The sequence below is a fragment of the Urocampus carinirostris genome, chromosome 2 (assembly GCF_059441175.1).
Source record: "Urocampus carinirostris isolate Australia breed hairy pipefish chromosome 2, RoL_Ucar_1.0, whole genome shotgun sequence".
NCBI classification, from domain to species: domain Eukaryota; kingdom Metazoa; phylum Chordata; class Actinopteri; order Syngnathiformes; family Syngnathidae; genus Urocampus; species Urocampus carinirostris.
The window spans coordinates 65,879,589-65,902,571 of NC_142350.1; the positions used below are offsets into that span (position 1 = coordinate 65,879,589).

Below are 22,983 nucleotides of genomic sequence, written 5' to 3' on the forward strand. Positions count from 1 at the left end.
TGTTTTCACTTAGTGATGCTTTTAGATTGTCGTGTGGTCAGGATCGATATATTCTGGTCAATATATGGACGAGGAACGTTTCAATAAGGGAATTGGACCGTACTAAATGGTGAAAGCAAAAAATAAGGTTATGGTTGAGCCGGATGGATTCTAGTCTGTAGTAGTTAAAATTCATGGGAGAATTTGTTGAATGCTTTTCTAGGCTTTGGTTTAAATCGTTCGGAGTTTGATATACGGTTAGTTTGAGTGTGTAAGGTACATTTTAATTGCTCTTTTTTGTGGTTTAGCCATGACAGGGTTTGAAAATATGATAAATGTGTTATGTCATGTTATGTCATGTTTAACGATGTGATATGTTTTGTTGAATTTGGTTAGGAAGACCATTATCTACGAATCCCTTAACTGGCTGGGTCGTTGGGTACCAATGAGGATGCAACTCTGGACAGCTTTTTCCACTGTTGATGGTTTCTGGCCTGTTTTGGGGTTGTAAAAAATTTGGCACCAGGCCATTCTTTGATGTTGTTGGCCCAGTTGTTTTTTGGTCTATCGCTTTTCCTGCCCCCTTGGACTGTGCCCATTAGACCCGTCATAAGATATTAACTTTTATAGTCATCAATGGAAGTGACTGAGTTATGAAAGGGTTTGGTTTTAAGCTAGAGGTAAGGTTTTCAATTTGAAGGGATTATTTAAAAAACCTTTTTTTTCAATTTGTCACTTATCGTGCAGTGTTACTCCCCACAATCATGCGGATATGTTCCAAAATATTTCAAGCGCCATGGATTTTTAGAAATTAGTTTTCAAAGTAGACAGTTTGACCTCATAATGCCTAGAGCTCTGATGTCACCAAAAGACAACAAGGCAACAAGCGATTGTAGTAATCATCATAGTGTTCATTTCCGCTTGGAGTATTTGGAACTTTGCTTACGTGTCGTTGGGGGACTTCTGACTGTTTTGTCCGAGTTGATTATCACAGGTTAAGTTTACCTGCAGTAGTTTATAGCTTGCATTCCTTTATTGACTTAACCTCATTTTAGGTATGTGTGACTTTTCCTATCGTGTTTTTCGCCGCGTGTCTTGCAATTAATATAATATTGTCCACATAGCTTCCCGTTGGACAGCGGGCTCAGACGGCTGACAGTTTTGTTTGGTCTAGGTTAGCCCTGCTAGCAGTCGGCTAGCTGGCTTGTTTGCCGTGCTTATTGTCCTTTCTCCCGGCTGAGTTCGTGTTTTGTTGCTGCTATGGCTCGCGGTTATCTTGGCTGCTTACCGCATTGTTTTAGCTTCCTGTTTTTTTCCGCCAATCAGTCCCGGTGCATCTTTTATGGCATCCGGTTAGCCTGACATGTCCTGGATGGTTCACCCACTGTTAGCTCTGTGCGTGTTATTTTTACCATTTGTTGTACCATTGCTGCACCCACCTGCGACATAACGCCTTGCCATTCTCCACAAAAACTATCAAAACTTGGCTTAAAACACTCAAAACCTTTTCGACTAGTTAACATGCAAACCAATAGCTTGCTCGGGTGCCGGTGTGCTTCACATGACGTTAGAACTCGGGAAGTCAAAAACGAGACAGACTGTCCTCAAAATTCATTATCTCGGAAAATAATTTGAATATACCAGTGACGTACGTATAAATGTTATGCAACAAAACGTACAATTTTCTCACATTTATTATGTTTTAGAATTTGGGAATCCCTTTAAGTTTTATTTTGATTAGAGTTGAATAACTTTGTTTCAAGGTATAATCAAGCTACGTCGCAGCCCTCCGCCGCGACTAAAAGGTCCTCAGTATGTCCTCACCATCACTGCCACGGACGACAATGCCTCCGGTGGCCCCTACCCCCTCAGCAGCTCTGCTCAGGTCATCGTTGGAATCAACGACATCAACAACAACAAGCCCGTCTTTCAGGAGGTGGCTATTCCGTAATGCCGTCTTAACTCTTTCAATCGATTCAAAGTGGTCTGATGGTTTCTGTGTCTGTTCGTAGTGTCAGAACTATAGTCTCAAAGCTGCCGTTCTGGAGAACCAGCCCCCTGGGACCTTTGTGCTGAGGGTCCAGGCCCAGGACGCCGACATGGGGGTAAACGGAGAAGTCAAGTATAGAATCATGCACCGGGACGGGGTGTCGTCTGGATTTGACATACATCCAGACACTGGTTGGTATCAGCCTTCACCGGTATCAATTTATCAATCAGACCTGAGTGGTATCTTCACTTACCAAGGCTACCAGTTGGTTATCTTGTATTGTTTTTGAGGGTTTTTTGGGGGGTAGTTTGCATAATACCATTACATTTTACGATTTTGGATTGGTGATCAAAGATAGTTGTGTTTTAACCTTTTCCCTATAATCAGGGTTGGATAGGGTTACATTAACTGGATTACTTTCAATTACTTTTGGATTACTCCAATACCAAAGCTTACCACGTGTTGTGAGTCATCATTTTATTCATATTTAGTTTCTTTTGTCTTTTATTAGCATATTTGGTATTGGAGTAATCCAAAAGTGCCGTATTTTCCGCACTATAAGGCGCACCAGGTTATAGGGCGCACCTCCAAAAAAAGAGTTTTTGGTCCTATATCTTCCATACATAAGGCGCACCGGATTATAAGGCGCTACAATGGGAACGTCGACAAAACAGGCAGATAGTTCAGTCCAACTTATTACCCCCTTAACATTCCGAAAGCTTTTGCAAAGAAGCAAATACGTGTCTCAGACATATACGGAAACAGTGTCTGTACGATGTCACTCAAATGCATCGTTCCAAATATCATTCGGAAGGTTAAAGTCTTGGGATTCAAGAAATGCCAACCATTCCTTAGTTTCTATTTTCTTTTTCGCTCGCAACTTTACTGTGCATATGACAATAAACACTTGGAATTGAGTTTAATTTAAAAATAGACTCATCACAGAAACATCGAGATCGGTCTGAAACGAGATACAGGGAAAATATATAGCCGGAGTAGCTCACCGAAGTCGTTGCGTTCAATAATAATGTGCAACCATGGTCCTCTTATATCCGTGAGTGTAGTAAATCCAGGAGAGTAAAATATTTACAAATACAGAATAGTAAAACATGTTTTCTCTAGTAGTTCAACCAAACTTGCTATTCACGTTCATCTTTTTCGGCCAATTGCAGGCTTTGTTTTGCCCCTTTAGCCTATGCGAGCCTGTAAATGATAAAAAGGATCCGCCCCCTTTACCTCCGAATAACTTTAGCCAATAGTGATCGATTCAAATGATGATTGACACATTGGCTGGGAAATGAAACGCCGGCATATGTATCCCAGCATACACCGCGGACCACATCGCCTACGAGGAAAAATCTAGTCGGCGGCTGCTTGCCTTTGTTGTGAGACCTTGCGACTTAATATTGATCCATATATAAGGCGCATGGTCAGCTTTTGAAAAAAATAAAGGCTTTTAGGTGCGCCTTATAGTGCGGAAAATACGGTAATTGAAAGTAGTCCAGTTAAAGTAACCCTACCCAACCATGCCCATAATGTATCGAAGTAACAATTAAAGCTAGCATCTTATTTGCTTATCAGGCGTGATCACAACGGCGGTGAGTTTCGACCGGGAGCGTCAGCGCGAGTTCACGCTATCAGTCACGGCCACCGATCAGGCCGAGGAGCCACTCATCGGAATTTGCCCGATCACCGTCCTCGTCGCAGACCAGAACGACAACGACCCCAAGTTCGAGAACAGCCGCTACCAGTGTGAGTGTTTCATAGCTGGTTGTTAGCATCAATGATAAGTTTAAACTCTAGTAGACACTCAGATAAAGTCAAGTCAAGTCATTTTTATTTGTATAGCCCTTAATCACAAAGAGTCTCAAAGGGCTTCACAGGTTATTACACAGACTATTTTTTTAGACTATTATTACACCATCCCCTGATCTGGAAACAACATGAGGGCAAGGAAAAACTCAAAAACCCCAACATGAGGAAAATGAAGAAACCTTGAGAAGGGACCGCACCTGTGGTATCTCATTTTTGGATTACCAGACAGAAAAGTATGTTGCAATTACAAAAAATACAGAGATATTGTCCACAAAAAGTATAGGTTATTCATATGCTATAGAGTAGAAGTGTGTTTTAAGCTTGGATTTAAACGTTTCCACTGAGGTTGCAGATCGGATCTCAGGGGGAAGAGCATTCCACAGCACCGGTGCCCGGATGGAGAACGCTCTCGAACCAGCGGAACACTTCTTTGCTCTTGGGATCACCAGAAGACCGGCGCTCTCAGAACGAAGGCTTCGGACCGGAACATAGGGGGAAATCAGATCTGAAAGATATGAGGGAGCAAGTCCATGTATGATTTTGTATAATACTAAGAGAACCTTGAAATCACATCTTAGGCTAACAGGGAGCCAATGCAGGTTAGCCAAAATAGATAATAGCCTCGCTGCAGCATTTTGTACCAGCTGAAGACTCTTGATTCTGGACTTCGGGAGACCGGAGAGTAGTGCATTACTTTTGTCTGAACTACTAATGACATAAAGAGAGATGATGTCAATGGATTTTGAAATTGCAGGGAGGACAGGGGGAGAAACCCTCAGATAAGGAATTCCAACCGTTTAAGGCCCTTCCCATACCCCTCTTTTTTTAAAGGGACAGTGTGTAATATTTAGAGCCTCCTGGTGGTACAAAAAACTTTCATTCAGTAAAAACAACAATTGATTTGATTTCTAGGCAATAAAAAATGAACTATCATAATTAATTTTCATAAGTCTCAGGTTGGGAAATGTAGATTTCTTCTAAACAGTGGAATCCCGACTTAGGTGATCTCCATGTTTGTCGGATATCCTGTGCTTTGTTGCACGGGCCCTCGCTTGCACCAGTGCCATCTAGTGGTCAAATATAACACACTGGGACTCTATATTTTCAAGGTTACAAAACACAGATCAGCCCTAAGGGGTGTGGATATCAAAGAACAGCAACACGATTGGCCGATAGCGATGATAATGTTATAGTCAAAACAACAAATGAAAGTACTGTGCTTTGTCTATTCTCTCACTCTTTCTCTTTATTTCTTTCCTTTACCCTCCCTTTCTTTCTGTCTTTTTTCTCTTTCTTTCCATTGTGGTCTCTCTTTATTGACTTTTCTCTATTTCTCTCACTCTTTCTCTCTTTTTCTGACTCCCTTCTACTCTTACTCTGTCCTCATTATTCTCTCTTTTTTTTCCTCTCTTTCCTTATCTCTCTTTTTCTCTCTTTTTCGCCCTTCCTCGTTCCTTCTCTTTTTCTCTTAAACCTCCTAGTCCGGCCCCATGAGATTTTCATCCTAACTACTGGCCCCCAACTAAAATGAGTTTGACACCCTATTGATATTCAAATCAGCGACTAATATACTTTTGTCACCATTTTACAATCAAAAATGTCAAAATGTCTCATGTTCTCTGTACTTTCTGTCACTGTTTACTGAAGAGTTACTAAAAGTACTGCTATTGGTACAAGTAAAGTAGAAGAATCCCTAATTTCAAACCATGATTATGGTTTGAGACAAAAGTAAGGTTCAAAAGAGCATAAAATTTGTGCGTTCACTTAAACAGGGGTTCCCGCGGATCCTTGAAAAGTCTTAAAAGGCATTGAATTCATTCTTCTAAAAATGAGGCCTTAATTGGCATGGAAATGTCTTGAATCCAATTTTCGTAAGTCTTAAAAATGTGAAAACACGAAATTTAAATCTGTTTGAACAAAATAAATGTAACATTACTAATTTACCGATTTCGTTTCGTGGCAAAAACGAGTGACCACAATAATGGAACTATCAAAACGGTGATTCAGATTCAGATTCAGATTCAGATCTACTTTATTGTCATTCTAGTACACGTGTATACAGAACAAAATGTCGATGCATCTGACCCCCACAGTTTCCTTGAATGTACAGATATAAATAAAGTTGTATTGTATTTTGGCTACGTATAGTATTTTACCATAGTGCCGATAGTGCAAGAAGAGTAGCTAACCAGATGTGCAAAATGGGCAGTAAGGTTAACAAGTCAGGTACACAGTAACATTAACACTATAACAATAACGCTGTAATTACAATAGTGCAGAGAGCAATGTGCAAGGAGTGGCAAGCTATAAAAAACTGCCAGTAGTGCAAAAAGTCAGATTAGCAGCCGTTTAGATTTAAGTTAACTATATGTTAGATTGACCATTTAACAGTCTAATGGCCAGGGGGACTAGACTATTGCGGAGCCTGGTGGTCCTGCACCGCACACTGCAGTACCTCTTCCCAGAGGCTAGCAGAGTGAACAGTCCATGATGGGGGTGAGAGGGGTCCCCGGTAATGTTCTTAGCATGGGATAGGCAGCGCTTCTGGCCAATGTCCTGAATGGAGGGAAGTGTAGTCCCGATTATTTTCTCTGCTGTCCTCGTTACCCTCCTCACACTACCCCAGTCGGTAGCGCTGCAGCCTCCACACCACACAGAGATACAGCTGGTCAGGATACTCTCTATGGTGCCCCTGTAGAATGTGATGAGGGAGGGTGGGGGCAGGTGGGCTCTCCTCATCCTCCGCAGGAAGTACAGGCGCTGCTGTGATGTGATTTCAGTCAGGCCTTTCAGAGCGGACACATGTCTTAGGTCTACCCACTATCCCGCAACCTTCAGATTATCTTCCTTCCTCCATCTCACTATACCCCATGGCCGCCTCAGCTCCATGGGGAGCAGAGCTTTCAGCCGGTCTTCCCCCCAGCTCTGGAACTCATTGCCGCATGACCTCCGGAATTCTGCCACCTTCAAATCTGGACTCAAAACTCATCTCTTCAGACTTTTCAAGACCATCTGCCTCGCATACTGCCCCCCTTCTAACTCTTGTTGTGGACCTGTTCTCAATTTTTTCTTTAAAATGTATTGATTGATTTTAACTTGTCTTTAGCTGTAGGAACCCTGTTAAACCAAATAAGGGGTCAAGGCTTTGAAATGGTGTACCAAGACAAGGTTCGGGCTTTACACAACATACGTCAATGTTCCCTCTAATTTTCCCCGGGTCTGAGCGTTCACACAAAGTCGGTGAGCAACGCTTGAAACAACAGTGAGCAACAGGAATCCCAAGTGTGGCAACTAAATCATTATCAAATGTCCAAAACTTGACATCTCGTTACTTTTTGCGGAGTTTCCGGCAATGCAAAATTATTTTTCACTTTCGAATGAATTGACTCATGTACTATTGCAAAGGTTTTTCCCTTTATTTGCTTCTTTCTTTACTTCTGGCTTTTTTTCAGAATTTTTTTTGTTCTTTTTTCTCTCCTTTTGTTTCGTTTTTTTCTCAGCTTTTTCATTTTGGTATTTTTTTCTTTTTTGTTCTATTTCCCCCCTTCCTTTAAATCATTTTGTGCACAATTTTACATAATATTTGGTAGTGTAGGGATTAAAGAAGCAAAAATAACCTGAAGAGCCGTTTGAGACCCGAAAGAGCCGGTTCTTTAAAGTGAGCCGAGCCGAAGAAGCCAGTTCTCGAAAAACTCTACTGACTTTACTCAACTTCGTTCTACTTCAACGTTGACTTCAAAATACCGCATTTAGAACACAGCGTAAGGGGAAGCCGAGTTTTTTTACCTTCATGCACTGTAACTTTGACTTAATTAACTTCTTAATTAGCAATTTCGAGCCCTGGTTTTTGTGAGCTGGCCAGATTTTCTTGTGCGCGGAAAAGCTCTGGGTAGTGCGCAATTGCGCACGCACGCAGCTTAAAAGGGAACATTGGTTATGATGGTTTTCAAAATAAGAGTAGGTTTGAATTCATGGTTAGTGCTTGAAGTAGGGCAGTGATGTTTTTAATCAACAATGTGCGCATTTTGGGTTTTGTCTTTGCGTGATGCTCCGCACCGCGTTATTTTACGGGTTCGCCATGTCGGAATGGGACTGACGTTCTCGCGTGTACTCTTTCAGATTTTTTACGAGAGGACACGGCCGTGGGGACGAGCTTTCTGCGGGCGGCGGCGCACGACGACGACCAAGGCAGTAACGCGGCTATCGCGTACTCGCTTTCCCCGCAGAAACCGGCGTATCTCCGCATCAACCCCAGCACAGGATGGATTTACGTGAATCAGCCTATTTCTCAGGTGAAGGGGGCGGGATCTTCTTGTTCAGTCAATCGGCAATGTTTGAGAGAGAACACGTCTCATTTTATTGTGATTTTTGGGGTTTTATTTCCTTTTTCTGCCCCTAATTATTGTATTTTCTTGCCTATTTATCCTGGTAGTCTTTTATATATTTTTTCTCTTCAAAATCTCTATTTTACATGTTTTACCCAGGAGCGCCATGTCTAATCTAATTGCAAACAATGTTTCACAACGTTTATATCAATGACAATAAAGACAATTCTAATTCTAATAATAATGGGTCTCAAGAAAGTTAGTGTCGAAGAAGGATAAGATTGAGAAATAGGAAAATGGCGGATGTCTGCAATAAAGTGCTCGTGGGAGTTACAATAAATGGTTTAAAAGTGTTATATTGGTAGATTTTTACCATTATATATATAGTTAGATAGATCCCTAAACCACTAGGGTCGTAGGGGCACCATTTTATGTGGTGTGTCTTGGGCTGTACAGCCTGATGGCGCCCATGACTACGTGATTAAATAATTAGCGATGTTTAGGTACACAATTTGTTATTATTTTAGTATAACCCTATTTTAAAGATGTATTAGGGATTTGCCTATATGCGATTATACGCGAGTATATAGGGTACCTGAAGTCGTTTTGGTTTTGCTGGTCAGCACAATTATCTATTATCTCTGCTTTATACTCAGGGTTGGGTAGAGTTACTTTAACTTGATTACTTTCAATGACTTTTGGATGACTCCAATACCAAATATGCTAATAAAAGACAAACTAAATATGAATAAAATGACTCAATTTTGTGCAGGCTTGGGGAGTAACTAAATACATGGAACGGCAAAAATGATGTTGGCAAGCTGTTTGGATTTATTTTCATTTTGTTTCTGTCGCATTTTATGTTAGTTTTGCCGGAGATCAAAGAGATCAAAGCAAGGAGAGAAAGCTTACCACGTGTTGTTACTCATCATTTGATTCATATTTAGTTTATTTTGTCTTTTATTAGCATATTTGGTATTGGAGTCATCCAAAAGTAATTGAAAGTAATCAAGTTAAAGTAACCCTACCCAACCCTGGTCATGGGGAAGACGATTTAAGTTGGGGGGAGATTCCCAGACCAAGGGAATCACTTTGTATCCTGAAACGCCTTTGTAACGAGAGGCAATAGTTTCCCGTTCAGGTACTTCATAACCTGAAACCTTTGTATGGTGAGCAGGGTTGGGTAGGGTTACTTTAATTTGATTACTTTCGATGACTTTTGGATGACTCCAATACCAAATATGCTAATAAAAGACAAAAGAAACTAAATATGAATAAAATGATGACTCACAACACGTGGTAAACTTTCTCTCCTGGCTTTGATCTCTTCGATCTCCGGCAAAACTAACATAAAATGAGTCATTTTAGTCATATTTAGTTTCTTTTTTCTTATATTAGCATATTTGGTATTGGAGTCATCCAAAAGTCATTGAAAGTAATCAACTTAAAGTAACCCTACCCAACCCTGTTTATACTGCACAATCCTTTCATTGGATACATCTGAGTGGATTTTCTTTTCTTGTTTGAATCGCAGCTTGCCATTAGGTTGCAATGGTGGGTCCGGAATTCAGACCACTGCACTAGACAACACATGAAAAGGCACACTATTTTTAGTCACGGGACCAAATTGTTTATGTTATTTTTGGGTCGGGGCGCAAGAGTATTATCAGACAGTGAACAGGTTCGTGGTACAAAAAAGGTTGGGGTCCACTGTTATATACTACTGTATCACCGGCTTGGAAAGTCTTTGCAATGAAATGAAGAGAAAGGCATTGTGGGAAGTAATTTGGTCTCCTTGAAAGATATAAATAAACGCAGGGCTGCACGTATTCAAAACATCTGTCACAATGCTGATTGAGCTGAGAAATAGTGAAACTGCATTATATACTGATTTATAATTACTTTCTGTATTCTCATTTCTCTAACATACAGTATCTGGTACCATGACTAAAAATAGTGTGATAATGAGATAAGACTTTCAATGTGTCGTCTGTTTCTTTAAAGGTCTAGTGGATAGACCCAAGCTATACCTATTCCATGATGAGCTTTGGATTTAAGTTGCATCCAATGTAATGCAATGGTGAACAATCATCCGTGTCCCTAGCAGGCTGATGTTTGGGATTTGGTACTCTTACCATTGCTGTCCTGTTTCGATACCCGTTTGTACCGATGTTATGTAATATTGGTCAGTGATAGAAATGGTTGCCTGATCTATAGTTGCACGAATATGATAACACATTTACACATTTTGTCACGGTTTCCATGGCACCTAAATGGCCCCGCCCATGTGTCACGGTTGCCATGGCGCCCAATTGGACCCGCCCGTGTGGCGCCAGCTGCAGCTTGTTGACGGATTGGCTCCCTGTCAGTATTTAAACTCTGTCTTGTGAGTCTCTTTTTGCGTCTGCGAATCTGTGTTTTTAAACGGCAAGCCCTTTTTCGCCTGCCCTGTTTTTTTGCTCCTGTTTGTCTCCCGTTACGATCTGTTTTGATCCGGACCACTTCTGCTCTCCCGTCCCGTATTACGACCTGTTTTGATATCGACCACATCTGTTCTCTCGCCCCGAATAACGACCACGTCTACTCTCCTCTCCTGGCTTTCGACTTGTTTCCAATCCCAATCACGTTTTTGCTCGTCTGTCCCGGCTACTGACCCGTTTTTTCCGTTCCCGACACCGCCATCGCTCGTTACGGAAGTCCCACTTTCGCTTTCAGAGCGACCTGCTCCCCGCGAACAGCGATCACCGGATCGTGTGCAATCCTTTCCCTTCTTCCCGAGTGGGTCCTGTTTTTGTTCTGGTCCTGACACATTTACAGGATTTTTAGGCATAGGTTAAAATTTCCCGCTAATTTGGGATTTACGGTACTCTAAATATGTGGCGGTATATTGAAGTTATCATCGGAAATACAAATAAATGGATGCTAATCTATAAAAAATGTCTTTTGTTTCCCTCGGGTAGACGTCTAAGATCAATCAACAGATCGTGGCGTCGGACGGAGGGAACCGCAGCAGTTCGGTGGAGCTCACGGTTATTATCACCAATGTCCACAACCAACCGCCGCACTGGGAGCAGCCCGAGTACTGGGTCACCCTGCCCGAGAACACTGTCCGGGACGCCAAGATCCTGGTAAGGGCGACTCAACTGTCCTCGGACCTGATGCTCCAGGATGTAGCGCAGATATTAGCTTCAAGTCGTGTGGAACAGGTTTCTCCGACCTTGGAGCAAAGAGCTACCTGTTTTGCTAGCACTTAGCACCAGTTTGATGTGCATTTCCTCAATTAAATAGGACTACTATGTTATTACCAGGATGTCATTATTAAAGGTTAAAATAGGCTCAGTTAACCACTAAACCTCATCCCAGTTAGAAATCACATTTCCCAGGAAATCACAATGACCCGTGATGCATTTTTAGAACCGGTCCGTGGGCAGTTCCAAAAGGCGCGTTTGAGTACCCATAGGAGTAATCGGGAAAATGCAGGTCAGTCGGTGTCAAGGGGCGGGGCCAGCTGGGCGCCATGACAACCGTGCAGGACATGACTCCACCGGCACCGCGTTGCAGACCTCTGGTGTAGAAGTACTGATTTAACTTAATTTACAGCTGTAAAAATCCTGTGGGGAAAATGTAGTACACAAAGTACAATAAACACTGTTAAGTGTATTATCTTGCGATTTGAATAAAACGCAAAATAAGAGAGACAAGTGATACCAATATTTTCTCATGAGGAGAAGCTTCACAGAGACTGCATTTTATTCCAAACAATCGAGTCACGGGGTTAATGGGGGATATCAACGTAGCAAGAGGACACCATCGTAAAACAATAAACATCAAAAAGACGGGGAGAAAAACATGAAAATGCAGCAAATTCTCTTCTCAGGTGAATGGTTGAGTGGTTCACAGCGTGCCGAAACTCTTTGAAGCAAGGAAAACATTTGAAACCCTATATAAATAAAATAACACTTTTCCAAGTAAAATGTTCTTGCTTCATTGGCAGATGATTTAGCAATTTTTGTTAAAATAGAATATAAAAATATTTTTTAATCCTACAATGAAAAAAATATACTTTAATTAAAAATATTAAATCTAAAAATTTAAAAAAAATGTACTGCAAATTGTTAAAGATATTTTCCCGTGGAACAAGATTTCTTTTGTGGCATGAGTAAAATAAAAAAAAGAAATATCATGAACTATGAAAACGATTATATCTCAACCTAATTATGATCAGCACTTTATTACACACGAGGTTTTGCAATGACAGAATGACTTAAAAACCTACAGATGTAAAATAAATAAAGGCATTTGTAATTTGTAATTATATAAATCCTGATATATATGGGTATGTGTTCGTATGTGGTCTATAGCACAGGTGACAAACAGGCGGCCCGCGGGCCATTTCAGGCCCGCCAAGGGATTGAATCCGGCCCGCGAGACAAGACGCAGAAAAGCGCAAGAGAAAAACAAGCTGCAGGTTGAAATATGTCAACATGATGTTGACAAAGCCAGGTGCCTCTCACAAAGGCACTGTACTTGTATTTATTTCTCTCTCTCTTCCTTTCTCTTCTTTCTTTCTCTTCTTTCTTTCTCTTCTTTTCTTTCTCTTCTTTCTCTTTCTTTCTCTTCTTTCTTTCTCTCTTTCTCTTCTTTCTTTCTCTTCTTTCTTCCTCTTCTTTCTTTCTCTTTGTTTTTTCTTTTCTTTCTCTTCTTTCGCTTCTTTCTTTCTCTTCTTTCTTTTCTTTCTCTTTTTTCTTTTCTTTATCTTCTTTATCTTCTTTCTTTCTCCTTTTTCTTTATCTTCTTTCTTTCTTTTCTTTCTTTCTCTTCTTCCTTTCTTTCTCTTCTTTCTTCCTCTCTTTTTCTATCTTTTTTCTCTTTCTTTTTCTCTTTCTTTTTCTCTTTCTTTTTCTCTTTCTCATTCTCTCTCTTTCTTTCTTTTCTCTTCCCTTCTCTTTAATCTACTAGTCCGGCCCCCAACAGAACTTTTGTTCTATCGTGTGGCCCCCGAGTTAAAATGAGTTTGACACCCCTGGTCTATAGGCTCCAAAACAGCTTAATTGATTTTCATGAAAATGTACACACCAGTACCCTAGGCCTCTGAGAGTGTCTTTAGCTGGGTTTTTTGTCAGGGCACCCCTGAAATTTACCAACAAAATCCATAAACATCTGCTTTCGTGTTCAACTGGCCCTGGAACTGCATTTAGTCATCCTGCTCTCTGACGCTCCCTAGTGGCTCAATGGAGCTTTTTCAACAAACCACGGCCCCAACAACCTCACTCAAGTAGAACGCCCGGCAATGCCGAGCTCAGTAACGCTGAGAATTATACTTGGAATGATAATAAGGAACAAAACGTAATAAAATAACAAAAATGGCAATGATCGGAAATGAAAAACAAAACCTCATAAAAACGCTGTAATTTTTCATGCAACTCACATTTGGATGCAGCGATGACAGGCCCCTAATGGGCCTCAAGTCTCCCCGTCTGGTTCCTTGCTCTCGGCTTTTAGTGCTAATCACACGCCGGAGGAGCGCCAGTTTTAAATTTACTCTCCCTGTTAATTACACCGCTAACGAGGTAGAGAGGCAGACTGTCATCTTGTGTTTTCTTAACGCATATGTGCTCGCTTTATTTTTGGAACTTTACAAAAGTTGGAAATATTTCCACGCAAACTTTATATGCAATACGTCATGCTCGTGGTGGAAAGGTGGTGGGGGAAAAAAAACAATCTACTTTTATAATCAGAGCGCAGAGACTACTCAATATTACGCGCTTCAGTTGTCGCTGGTTTGCTTCCCACACCACGGAGGAATTTTCAATGCAGTCGAGAATTCTGCTGACCTGTTGATTGGGTAGTACTACTGTACTTGACTTGAGATTTCTGATGCCGATTGGCCAATTCATGCGGACACCAGCTCTGCGTTCAGTCTATATCTCGCTGAGAAGAGTTTGTGACCCGCTCCTTTTCGTCATGCCGCCAAAATCATGCAGCTCCTGGACCCTTTGTTTTACACTCTCCCACTCTCTCTCTCTCTGTCTCTCTCTCTCTCTCTCTGTCTCTCTCTCTCTCTCTGTCTCTCTCTCTCTCTCTGTCTCTCTCTCGCTCTGTCTATCTCGCTCTCTTTCTCACTCTTTCTTTCTTTCTCTCTTCCTTTCCCTCGCTCTCCCTCTCCACCCCCCTCTCTCTCTTTCTCTCATTTTTCTCTCTTTCTCTCTTTCTTTCTTTCTCTCTCCCCCATCTCTCCGTCTCTCTCTCTTTCTTTATTTATCTCCTTCTCTTTATCTATCTCTCTCTCTTTCTCTGTCTCTGTCTTGCTCTCTCTATCTCTCTCTTTCTCACTCTTTCTTTCTCTTTGTCTTTCTTTCTCTCTCTCTTCCTTTCCCTCGCTCTCCCTCTCCACCCCCCTCTCTCTCTTTCTCTCGTTTTCTACATCTCTCTGTCTCTCTCTCTTTCTTTATTTACCTCCTTCTCTTTATCTATCTCTCTTTCTCTCTTTTTTTTCTCTTCCTTTTTCCCTCTTTCCCTCTCCACCCCTCTCTTTCTCTTTTTTTTCTCTCTTTCTCTCTTTTTCTTTCTCTCTCTCGCCCCTCTCTCTGTTTCTCTTTCTTTCCCTACCGCTTTCTCTCTATCAACCTCTTTCTCTTTGACTCTCTCTCTCTCTCTCTCTCTCTCTCTCTCTCTCTCTCTCTCTCTCTTATTCAGCTATTTCTCATAAAACATGAATATGACCTGAGGTTATTAGTATGTTTATTTCTATTTTTAAACCCCACTCATGGAAGAGTGTATGTAGTGGTAGGTCATGCATCCATGCAATACATCAATAAATATTCAATTTTTCCAAATTTCTTTTTAAAACTAGCCATATATATTCTGTGAATAAAATAAGTATTTGAACACCCTGCTATTTTGCTCTTTCTCCCACTTAGAAATCATGGAGGGGTCTGAAAATTTCATTGTAGGTGCATGTCCACTGTGAGTTAGATAAACTAAAAAGAAAAATCCAGAAATCACAATGCATGATTTTTTTTAACGATTTATTTGTGTAATATAGCTGCAAATAAGTATTTGAACACTTGAGAAAATGAATGTTAATATTTGACACAGTAGGCTTTGTTTGCTATTAGAGCGGTCGAACGTTCCCTGTAGTTTTTCACCAGGTTCGAACACACTGCAGGAAAGATTTTGGCCCACTCCTCCATACAGATCTTCTTTCGATCAGTCAGGTTTCTGGGCTGTCGCTGAGAAACACGGAGTTTGGGCTCCCTCCAAAGATTTTCGATTGGGTTCTGGTCTGGAGACTGGCTGGGCCATGCTAGAACCTTGATATGCTTCTTACGGAGCCACTCCTTGGTTTTCCTGGCTGTGTGCTTCGGGTCGTTGTCGTGTTGAAAGACCCAGCCAGGACCCATCTTCAATGCTCTGACTGAGGGAAGGAGGTTGTTCCCCAAAATCTCCCAATACACGGCCCCAGTCATCCTCTCTTTAATGCAGTGCACTTGTCCTGCCCCATGTGCAGAAAAACAACCCTAAAGCACGATGCCACCACCCCCATGCTTCACAGAAGGGATGATGTTTTTCGGATTGTACTCTCCATTCTTCTTCCTCCAAACACTCGTAGTGGAATTATGACCAAAAAGTTCTATTTTGGTCTCATCTCTGTATCATCCATGCATCTATGCAAACGTAAGGCGGGCCTTGACATGTGCTGGTTTAAGCAGGGGAACCTTTCGTCCCATGCATGATTTCAAACCATGACGTCTTAGTGTAGTACCTACAGTAACCTTGGAGACGGTGGTCCCAGCTCTTTTCAGGTCATTGACCAACTCCTGTCATGTAGTTCCGGGCTGATTCCTCACCTTTCTTAGAATAACGAAGACCCCATGAGGTAGTATCTTGAAAGACCCAGCCACGACCCATATTCAATGCTCTGACTGAGGGAAGGAGGTTGTTCCCCAAAATATCACAATACATGGCCCCAGTCATCCTCTCTTTAATGCAGTGCACTCTTCCTGTCCCATGTGCAGAAAAACAACCCTAAAGCATGATGCTACCACTTCCATGCTTCACAGTAGGGATGATTTTTTTCGGATTGTACTCTTCATTCTTCTTTCTCCAAACACGCTTAGTGGAATTATGACCAAAAGGTTCTATTTTGGTCTCATCTGACCACAACACTTTCTCCCATGACTCCCCTGTATCATCCAAATGGTCATATGCAAACGTAAGACGGGCCTTGACATGTGCTGGTTTAAGCAGGGGAACCTTTCGTCCCATGCATGATTCCAAACCATGACGTCTTAGTGTATTACCTACAGTAACCTTGGAGTCGGTGGTCCCAGATCTTTTCAGGTCTTATAGTTCTGGGTTGATTCCTCACCTTTCTTAGAATCATTTAGACTTCACGAGGTGATATCTTGCATGTAGCTCCACTCCGATTGAGATTGACTGTCATGTTTAGCTTCTTCCATTTTCTAATGATTGCTCCAACAGTGGACCTTTTTTCACCAAGCCTCTTGGGAATTGCTCCGTATCTCTTTCCAGCCTTGTGGAGGTGTACAATTTTGTCTCTGGTGTCTTTGGACAGCTCTTTGGTCTTGGCCATGTTACAAATTAAAGTCTTACTGATTGTATGGGGTGGACAGGTGTCTTTATGCAGCTAAGGACCTCAGACAGGTACATCTGATTCAGGATGATACCTGGAGTGCAGGTGGACTTCTAATGAGCGGACTTACAAGTCTTTAAGGGTCAGAATTCTAAAATATACACAGGTGTTCAAATACTTATTTGCAGCTGTATTACACAAATAAATTGTTAAAAAATCATGTATGCTGAATTCTGGATTTTTCTTTTTAGTTTATCTGCCTCACATGGACATGCACCTACAATGAAAATATGACTGAGCCTATTTTAACACCACTTCTAATAAATACAGCCTGGTAATAACATAATAATAACATAGTAACAACAGTAGTAAAATGATAAGTTGTTATTTTTGAAATGCATATCAAACTGGTACCTTTTTGTGCTAAACAGAAACAAAAAAAGGAACTTTTAGCTTCAACATATGTTGGGGACATAAAAAAATCGATTTTTTTTTTGCGTTATTTTTATTTGAACCTTTTCAAAAATAGCATGTATTGTTAAAATGCAATCGTTATTACCGTTATTATCGGCCTACAGAAGCACGATTTTATCGTTTGAAATAGTTATCGCGCATCTTTAGTGTTAAGCATGTTGTCGAAGTGGACGGATGACAGCCAGGCTGAGAGTGTTTCTGTGTTTTAAGTGCCTGGACAGCATTTCTCACTCAGCGTCACTGCCGCAAAACGTGCTGGCTTTCGTGGAAACATCCCTCCTAGAGCTTGTCCTCCAGTATTTTTCTTCCTGGAATTGAAAAGAAGGCGGAGGTTACGGCAAGGTCGAATACAACAGAACTGAAAAATCCAGAAAAAAAATATATCCTACGAGGATTAACAAAACCACAAAATGTCGAGTCTCAAGGTTATTTTTTATCAAAAGTTATCATTTTTTGAATAAATGCAAACCAAATGCTCTCTCGGGCGCTAGAGGGGCAGTGTGGAGTTTGAATTGCGTGGTGAGTTGGTTTAGGGCACAGGTGTCAAACAGGCGGCCCGCGGGCAAGATCAGACCCGCTAAGGCACAGGTGTCAAACAGGCGGCCCGCGGGCCAGATCAGGCCCGCCAAGGGACTGAATCCGGCCCGCGAGACAACACTCAGAGAAGCACAAGAGAAAAACAAGCTGCAGGTTGAAATATGTCAACTTGATGTTGCCTTAGCCAGGTGCCTCTCACAAAGACACTGTATTTGTATTTATTTCTCTCTCTCTCTCTGTCTCTCTCTCTCTCTTCCACACCTTTTCTCCCACTCTCTGTCTCTTTCACTCTCTGTGTCTCTCTTTTTCTCTTCCTTTGTTGTTTTTTGTCTCTTTCTCTCTTTGTCTTTTTAACTTCTTTTGCTCCAACTTCATTTTTTCCTTTTCTCTCTTTTCTCTTTCTCTCTTCCTACCCTTCACGCTTTCTTTCTCTTTTTTTCTCCTTCTGTCTTCCTATTTCTCTTTGGATTTCCTTCTTCCTCTCCCTTTTTTTCCCCCTCTCTCACGACTTTTCTTTTTATCTCTTTTGTTTCCCACGCTCTCCCCCCCTCTCTCTTTCTTTGTCCCGCCCTCTCTCTTCTTTTCCCTCCCTCTTTCTCTTATTTCTTTGTCTCTCTTTTTCTTTCTCTTTAATCTACTAGTCCGGCCCACGACAGAATGTTTGTTCTATCGTGTGGCCCCTGAGTTAAAATGAGTTTGACACCCCTGCGCTAAGGGATTGAATCCGGACCGCGAGACAACACTCAGAGACACTTCAGATTTTTCAGTTCATATATTCTTCGTGGTTGGCTGTCCCGCCACAGTATTTCCATAGCTAATTTGTGGTTTTCATTGTCGTTGTGCTGATCCAATTTATCTGAAAGTTCGTATTGCAAAATGATTTATGCAATCCAGTTTTTTTGTCACGCTGGGTGCATGCATCACAGAACATGTAGCCTCCATTATCATCCTCCTCATAGCGTCACCAGGAATATAATTGAGTCCATTTTGGCAGACAAGTCCTTTTCTTGCTAGTATTCTTTTGTTGTTTTTCTTTCGTCGAATCGTTCGCTTCAAAACACGTGTTTGCAGAATTTCTCCGCCGTTTATTCGTGCCGGAATTATTGCCGTTGTTACCACTTTCTGGATTATGTTTCGACTTATTACCGATACTAAAGAAATGACCAATCTTTGGTTGATTTGCACCTGATACCAACAGTTATTACGAAGGCATACTTCTCTTTCACCCGACAACCACCACAACAATGATGTCATCTCGAAGCAACGAGATCTCGTTTGCCGAGATGGGCGCGAGACCAAAACAACAATGGCGGATCTGCCTGACGAAAAGTTTGGAGTGCGATAAATCTTTGTTAAAAAAAAAAAAGTAATGTGGTAATAATGACAATTTTGTGTCAAAAACGGGGACGCACGTTGATTTGACCCAATGCGTCCCAAGCAAAAATGATGCGTCTAGGACGCAGGGACGCGGGCAAACCAGAACACTGCCTAACCACTTCTCCATTTTTCTTGTATTCTGTGCGTCTACTCTGGAAAATGTTATGCAAACGCACGACCTTATAATGCTTGGGAAAGTCCGGAATCAGGAAGTTATTCAACGCAGGCTTCTGATTGGCTGCCGAGTATGCAAATTGCCAAAGAACCGAAACTTCCAAACCGAATGAAGATTTCGAAATGGGAATAAGACAAACGTTTGATTTTGAAAGGAAAAAAACACTTCTTCCTCAGCGAACATGGGAGCGCAACGGTAAGACTAAAACATGGAGATCAACCAATAAACCAATTAACCGAGTGAAAAGACGGGGTTCTTATACGGTACGGGAAAACACTGACATTTGTTTCACAGGTCGAAATGTTACTCCTCATGTATTGATTCTCTCCCCCTTTTCAAAAGAAATACGCGCGCACTGGAAAGAATGTTCCGGTATGTTCGGATAGCTTCCGTGTGGCCTTTGAGTCTTCTACAAGGATGACGAGCAGCCTCGCATTGCTCAAAGGCGACGCTTCTTTTCACGCGTCGCCATGGCGACGCTGTCGCCCGGTGCGCCTGATCTTTGTCAAGAGTCGTGGAAAAAGAAAGAAAACCGATGACCCACACGCCGTGCTTGTACTTCGTCCGAGTTTGACATCGATTACTGGAAATACCAAAGAAGGCTAGGAATTTCAAGCCCTTTTTTTTCTTAACTTCTCGTCAGTCAGAAGAGATTAAAAAGAAAACTACAGCCCGACGAGGTTAATCGACGGTCGATTAGAATTGTGATCTTTTAAACATTCTCATCTCATTAGCTGCACCGCTTATCCTCAGTAGGGTCGCGGGGGTGCCGGAGCCCATCCCAGCAATCATCGGGCAGTGGGCAGGGGACACCCTGAACTGGTTGCCAGCCAATCGCAGGGCACACAGGGACAGACAACTCGCTCATTCACACCTAGGGACAATTTGGTCCGGCCAATCCACCTAAAATGCATATCTTTGGAATGTCGGAGGAAACCCACGCAAGCACGGGAAGATCATACAAACTCCGCACAGGAAGTCCGGTAGCTGGATTTGAATCCACATAGGAGGTTCCCAAGATCTTAGAACTGTGTCGCACACGCGCTAACCACTGCGCCGCCGTGCTGCCCCTTTTAAACATTAGCCAACAACAATTGTCCGAACTATAGACTGCTTTTTTGTCAGCATGTCATAAAACCAAGGAGAACAAATGGATAGATAGACAGACAGACAGACAGACATACAGACAGACAGATAGATAGATAGATAGATAGGTGGATAGATACTTTATTCATCCCCGTAGGGAAATTCACACTTCCAGCAGTCTATTAACAGATGAACATGATGCCCTAGGGGTGCTTGTAGCGAAGTGGATGACGTCACGCCAGTCCAAAAGTTCGACATCCCTGCGGCAGATGGAAAACTTTTCTTTGTGAAAATCCAGGGATACACCACCTCGTGTTAGCAGGTCCGGGTAGCTCCGGGTGGCTACACGTTAGCGTCCGGAATGCTAAACGTGAGCCACGTTTCCGCAAAACACAGCAACTGCGCTCCCTGTGCGCTTCGATGTTTTCCACCAGCACTCGATCTTATTGGTCGTGAGTTCGCATTTACCATGATTACGGATAGTACCGAAGACTTATAACGCCGCTAGCCGCTTCGCTAGCTCCGGCTCTTCCTCGATAGGCCCCTTCATCACGCCGGCACGAGAATTCTTCAGGGCAAGGAGTTTTTTCCTTGAATACACGCATTTTTGTGCGCTAAAACCCATGTCCATAGGATAGAAGTAATCCATAGTGTAGTTGTCAAAACGGGAAGAAAAAACACAGAAGATAGGAGCAGACAATAAAACAATAGGGCAGCTGCTGGAAAAGGCAGCCGCTCGTGGCATCGCCGCATCGACCGATTGGTTTTCAGTGCCGATAACGATTATTAGCATTCATTGGAGGCCGATAACGATACTCGGAGCCGATAGTCATCTACAGTAAAATCTTGTAAATTGGAATAAGCAATTTGTAACCAGTGTCTGAAATAACGTCTGCCCGGATGGCCGACAACTTTTTCAAGAGAACACAAGGAAAATGGATAAATGGTTAGGAATCAAGCAAAAACCTCAGCCCCAGAAGAAAGATTCAAAAGAAGCTACCAAAGTTGATGACGCTACAAAACGTAAACCGACATTAAAACCATCGTGGAAAGAGGAGTTCACGTGGCTTGTAGCAGACGACGCAACTCAAACATTGCATAAATGAAGATGAGTAAATACAGGTACATGGTAGATTTATAATGGACTTAATTTTAAAGTGTTGTCCTGTTATATATTCTGATGATCAGTCCTTAATACTTTGCAACAATGTTGGGGTTTTTTTTTGCGATTAGTCGTTTCAAGTTGTGAAACTTTTCAGAGTTGTCTGCCCTGGTGTCCGCAAACTTTTGGTCATGAGTTTCAGACACTGTTGTAACAATGCAAAAAGAAACAAAAACATTTGTTATATATTCAAATAAAATTATAATAGCTCTCTGAAATCTTTTACAGTAAATACATTTAAAGTTTAACATGACTAATCTTTAACTTAAACCAAAAACTAACCATGCAGGGATTAAAATTGGGCTAATAATGGTACTTAAAAACGTATATCACTCCCTTGATTTGTCTTTACAAACTTAAATTAACTAAAAACAAAAAGAGAATTTAAATTTCAACAGAACATGCGAATTGAAAAGTGTGGGCACGCCTGTCTTAGAGCCAGACAGTCGAACCATTGTTATGGTAACAGCTAATCACTCAAACTTCCACTTTAGCATTCGTTTTATGCTCCCTCTCACACACGCTTGATTGACCAACTAATGTAATGATAAGAGCTAATATATCAGTCTCCACCCGAACGTGCCTCTCTAAATAAAGTTAACTATTCTTATTACTTATAACTTATAACTTTTGGGGCGGCAGTGGCTCAGGAGGTAGAGCGCTCGTCTTGGGATACAGGAGATCGCAGTTCGAATCCCGGCTCCTCCGCGTTACATGTCGAAGTGTCCTTGGGTAAGACACTGAACCCCTAATACCCCCAATAAGCAGTTTAGCGCCTTACATGGCTGCACGGCCGCTATTGGGAAATGTGGAGCACACTGTAAAGCGCTTTGGGAAGTCTTGACTTGAAAAGCGCTGTATAAATGCAGATCATTTCATTTTATTTATTAGGCTATCTCTTAATCGCATTTTTCTACCAGACATGTCGGGAGGAGCTGGCAGAGCTGCCGCTCTAACGTTATTGTTCCTGCTTCAGGTTGATTTTTTTAATCAGGGGGCGCGGTGTGAGTAGCGACTGAGAAAGAGGGGGGACCAGGAGAGAGGTAGAGGGAGGCTCGGCTGCATCTGAGCCTTAATAACCCAGTTTTGAATAGATTTAATCGGCCCGACAAAAAAATAAAAATGTCGATACTGATATTCATCAAATTCCCATATATCCGTGCCGATAATCTGCCCGCCCGATAATCGGTCCTCTAAAAACAAAAACCATAAATTCCGGACTATAGAGCGCACCTGATTATAAGCCGCACCCACCACATTTTAAGAGGAAAACCCATTTTGTACATACACAAGCCGCACCTGTATATAAGCTGCATGCGCCCACATTTAAACATGTAACACAAACACAAAATTAACCCAAACCCGACTTCAAGTCCCGCGATTGAAACTAAATTTTTTGGGTTTGAACAATTTTACTGAGACTATTAACAGCAAATAAACAATATAAGGTTTGAACGATTTTTCTCG

At 41.8% G+C, this 22,983-nt stretch overlaps 1 protein-coding gene across 1 annotated transcript in view; it reads left to right on the forward strand.

Annotated features, from left to right (window-relative positions):
- Positions 1-22,983, forward strand: part of LOC148373012 (neural-cadherin) — a 241,401-nt gene that overhangs the window by 136,181 nt on the left and 82,237 nt on the right. Inside the window, exons 8-12 of the mRNA XM_088327543.1 lie at positions 1,743-1,915; positions 1,992-2,160; positions 3,551-3,721; positions 7,904-8,076; positions 11,070-11,237. Coding sequence (XP_088183669.1) covers positions 1,743-1,915; positions 1,992-2,160; positions 3,551-3,721; positions 7,904-8,076; positions 11,070-11,237 — 854 coding nt within the window. The remainder of the gene's footprint in view (positions 1-1,742; positions 1,916-1,991; positions 2,161-3,550; positions 3,722-7,903; positions 8,077-11,069; positions 11,238-22,983) is intronic.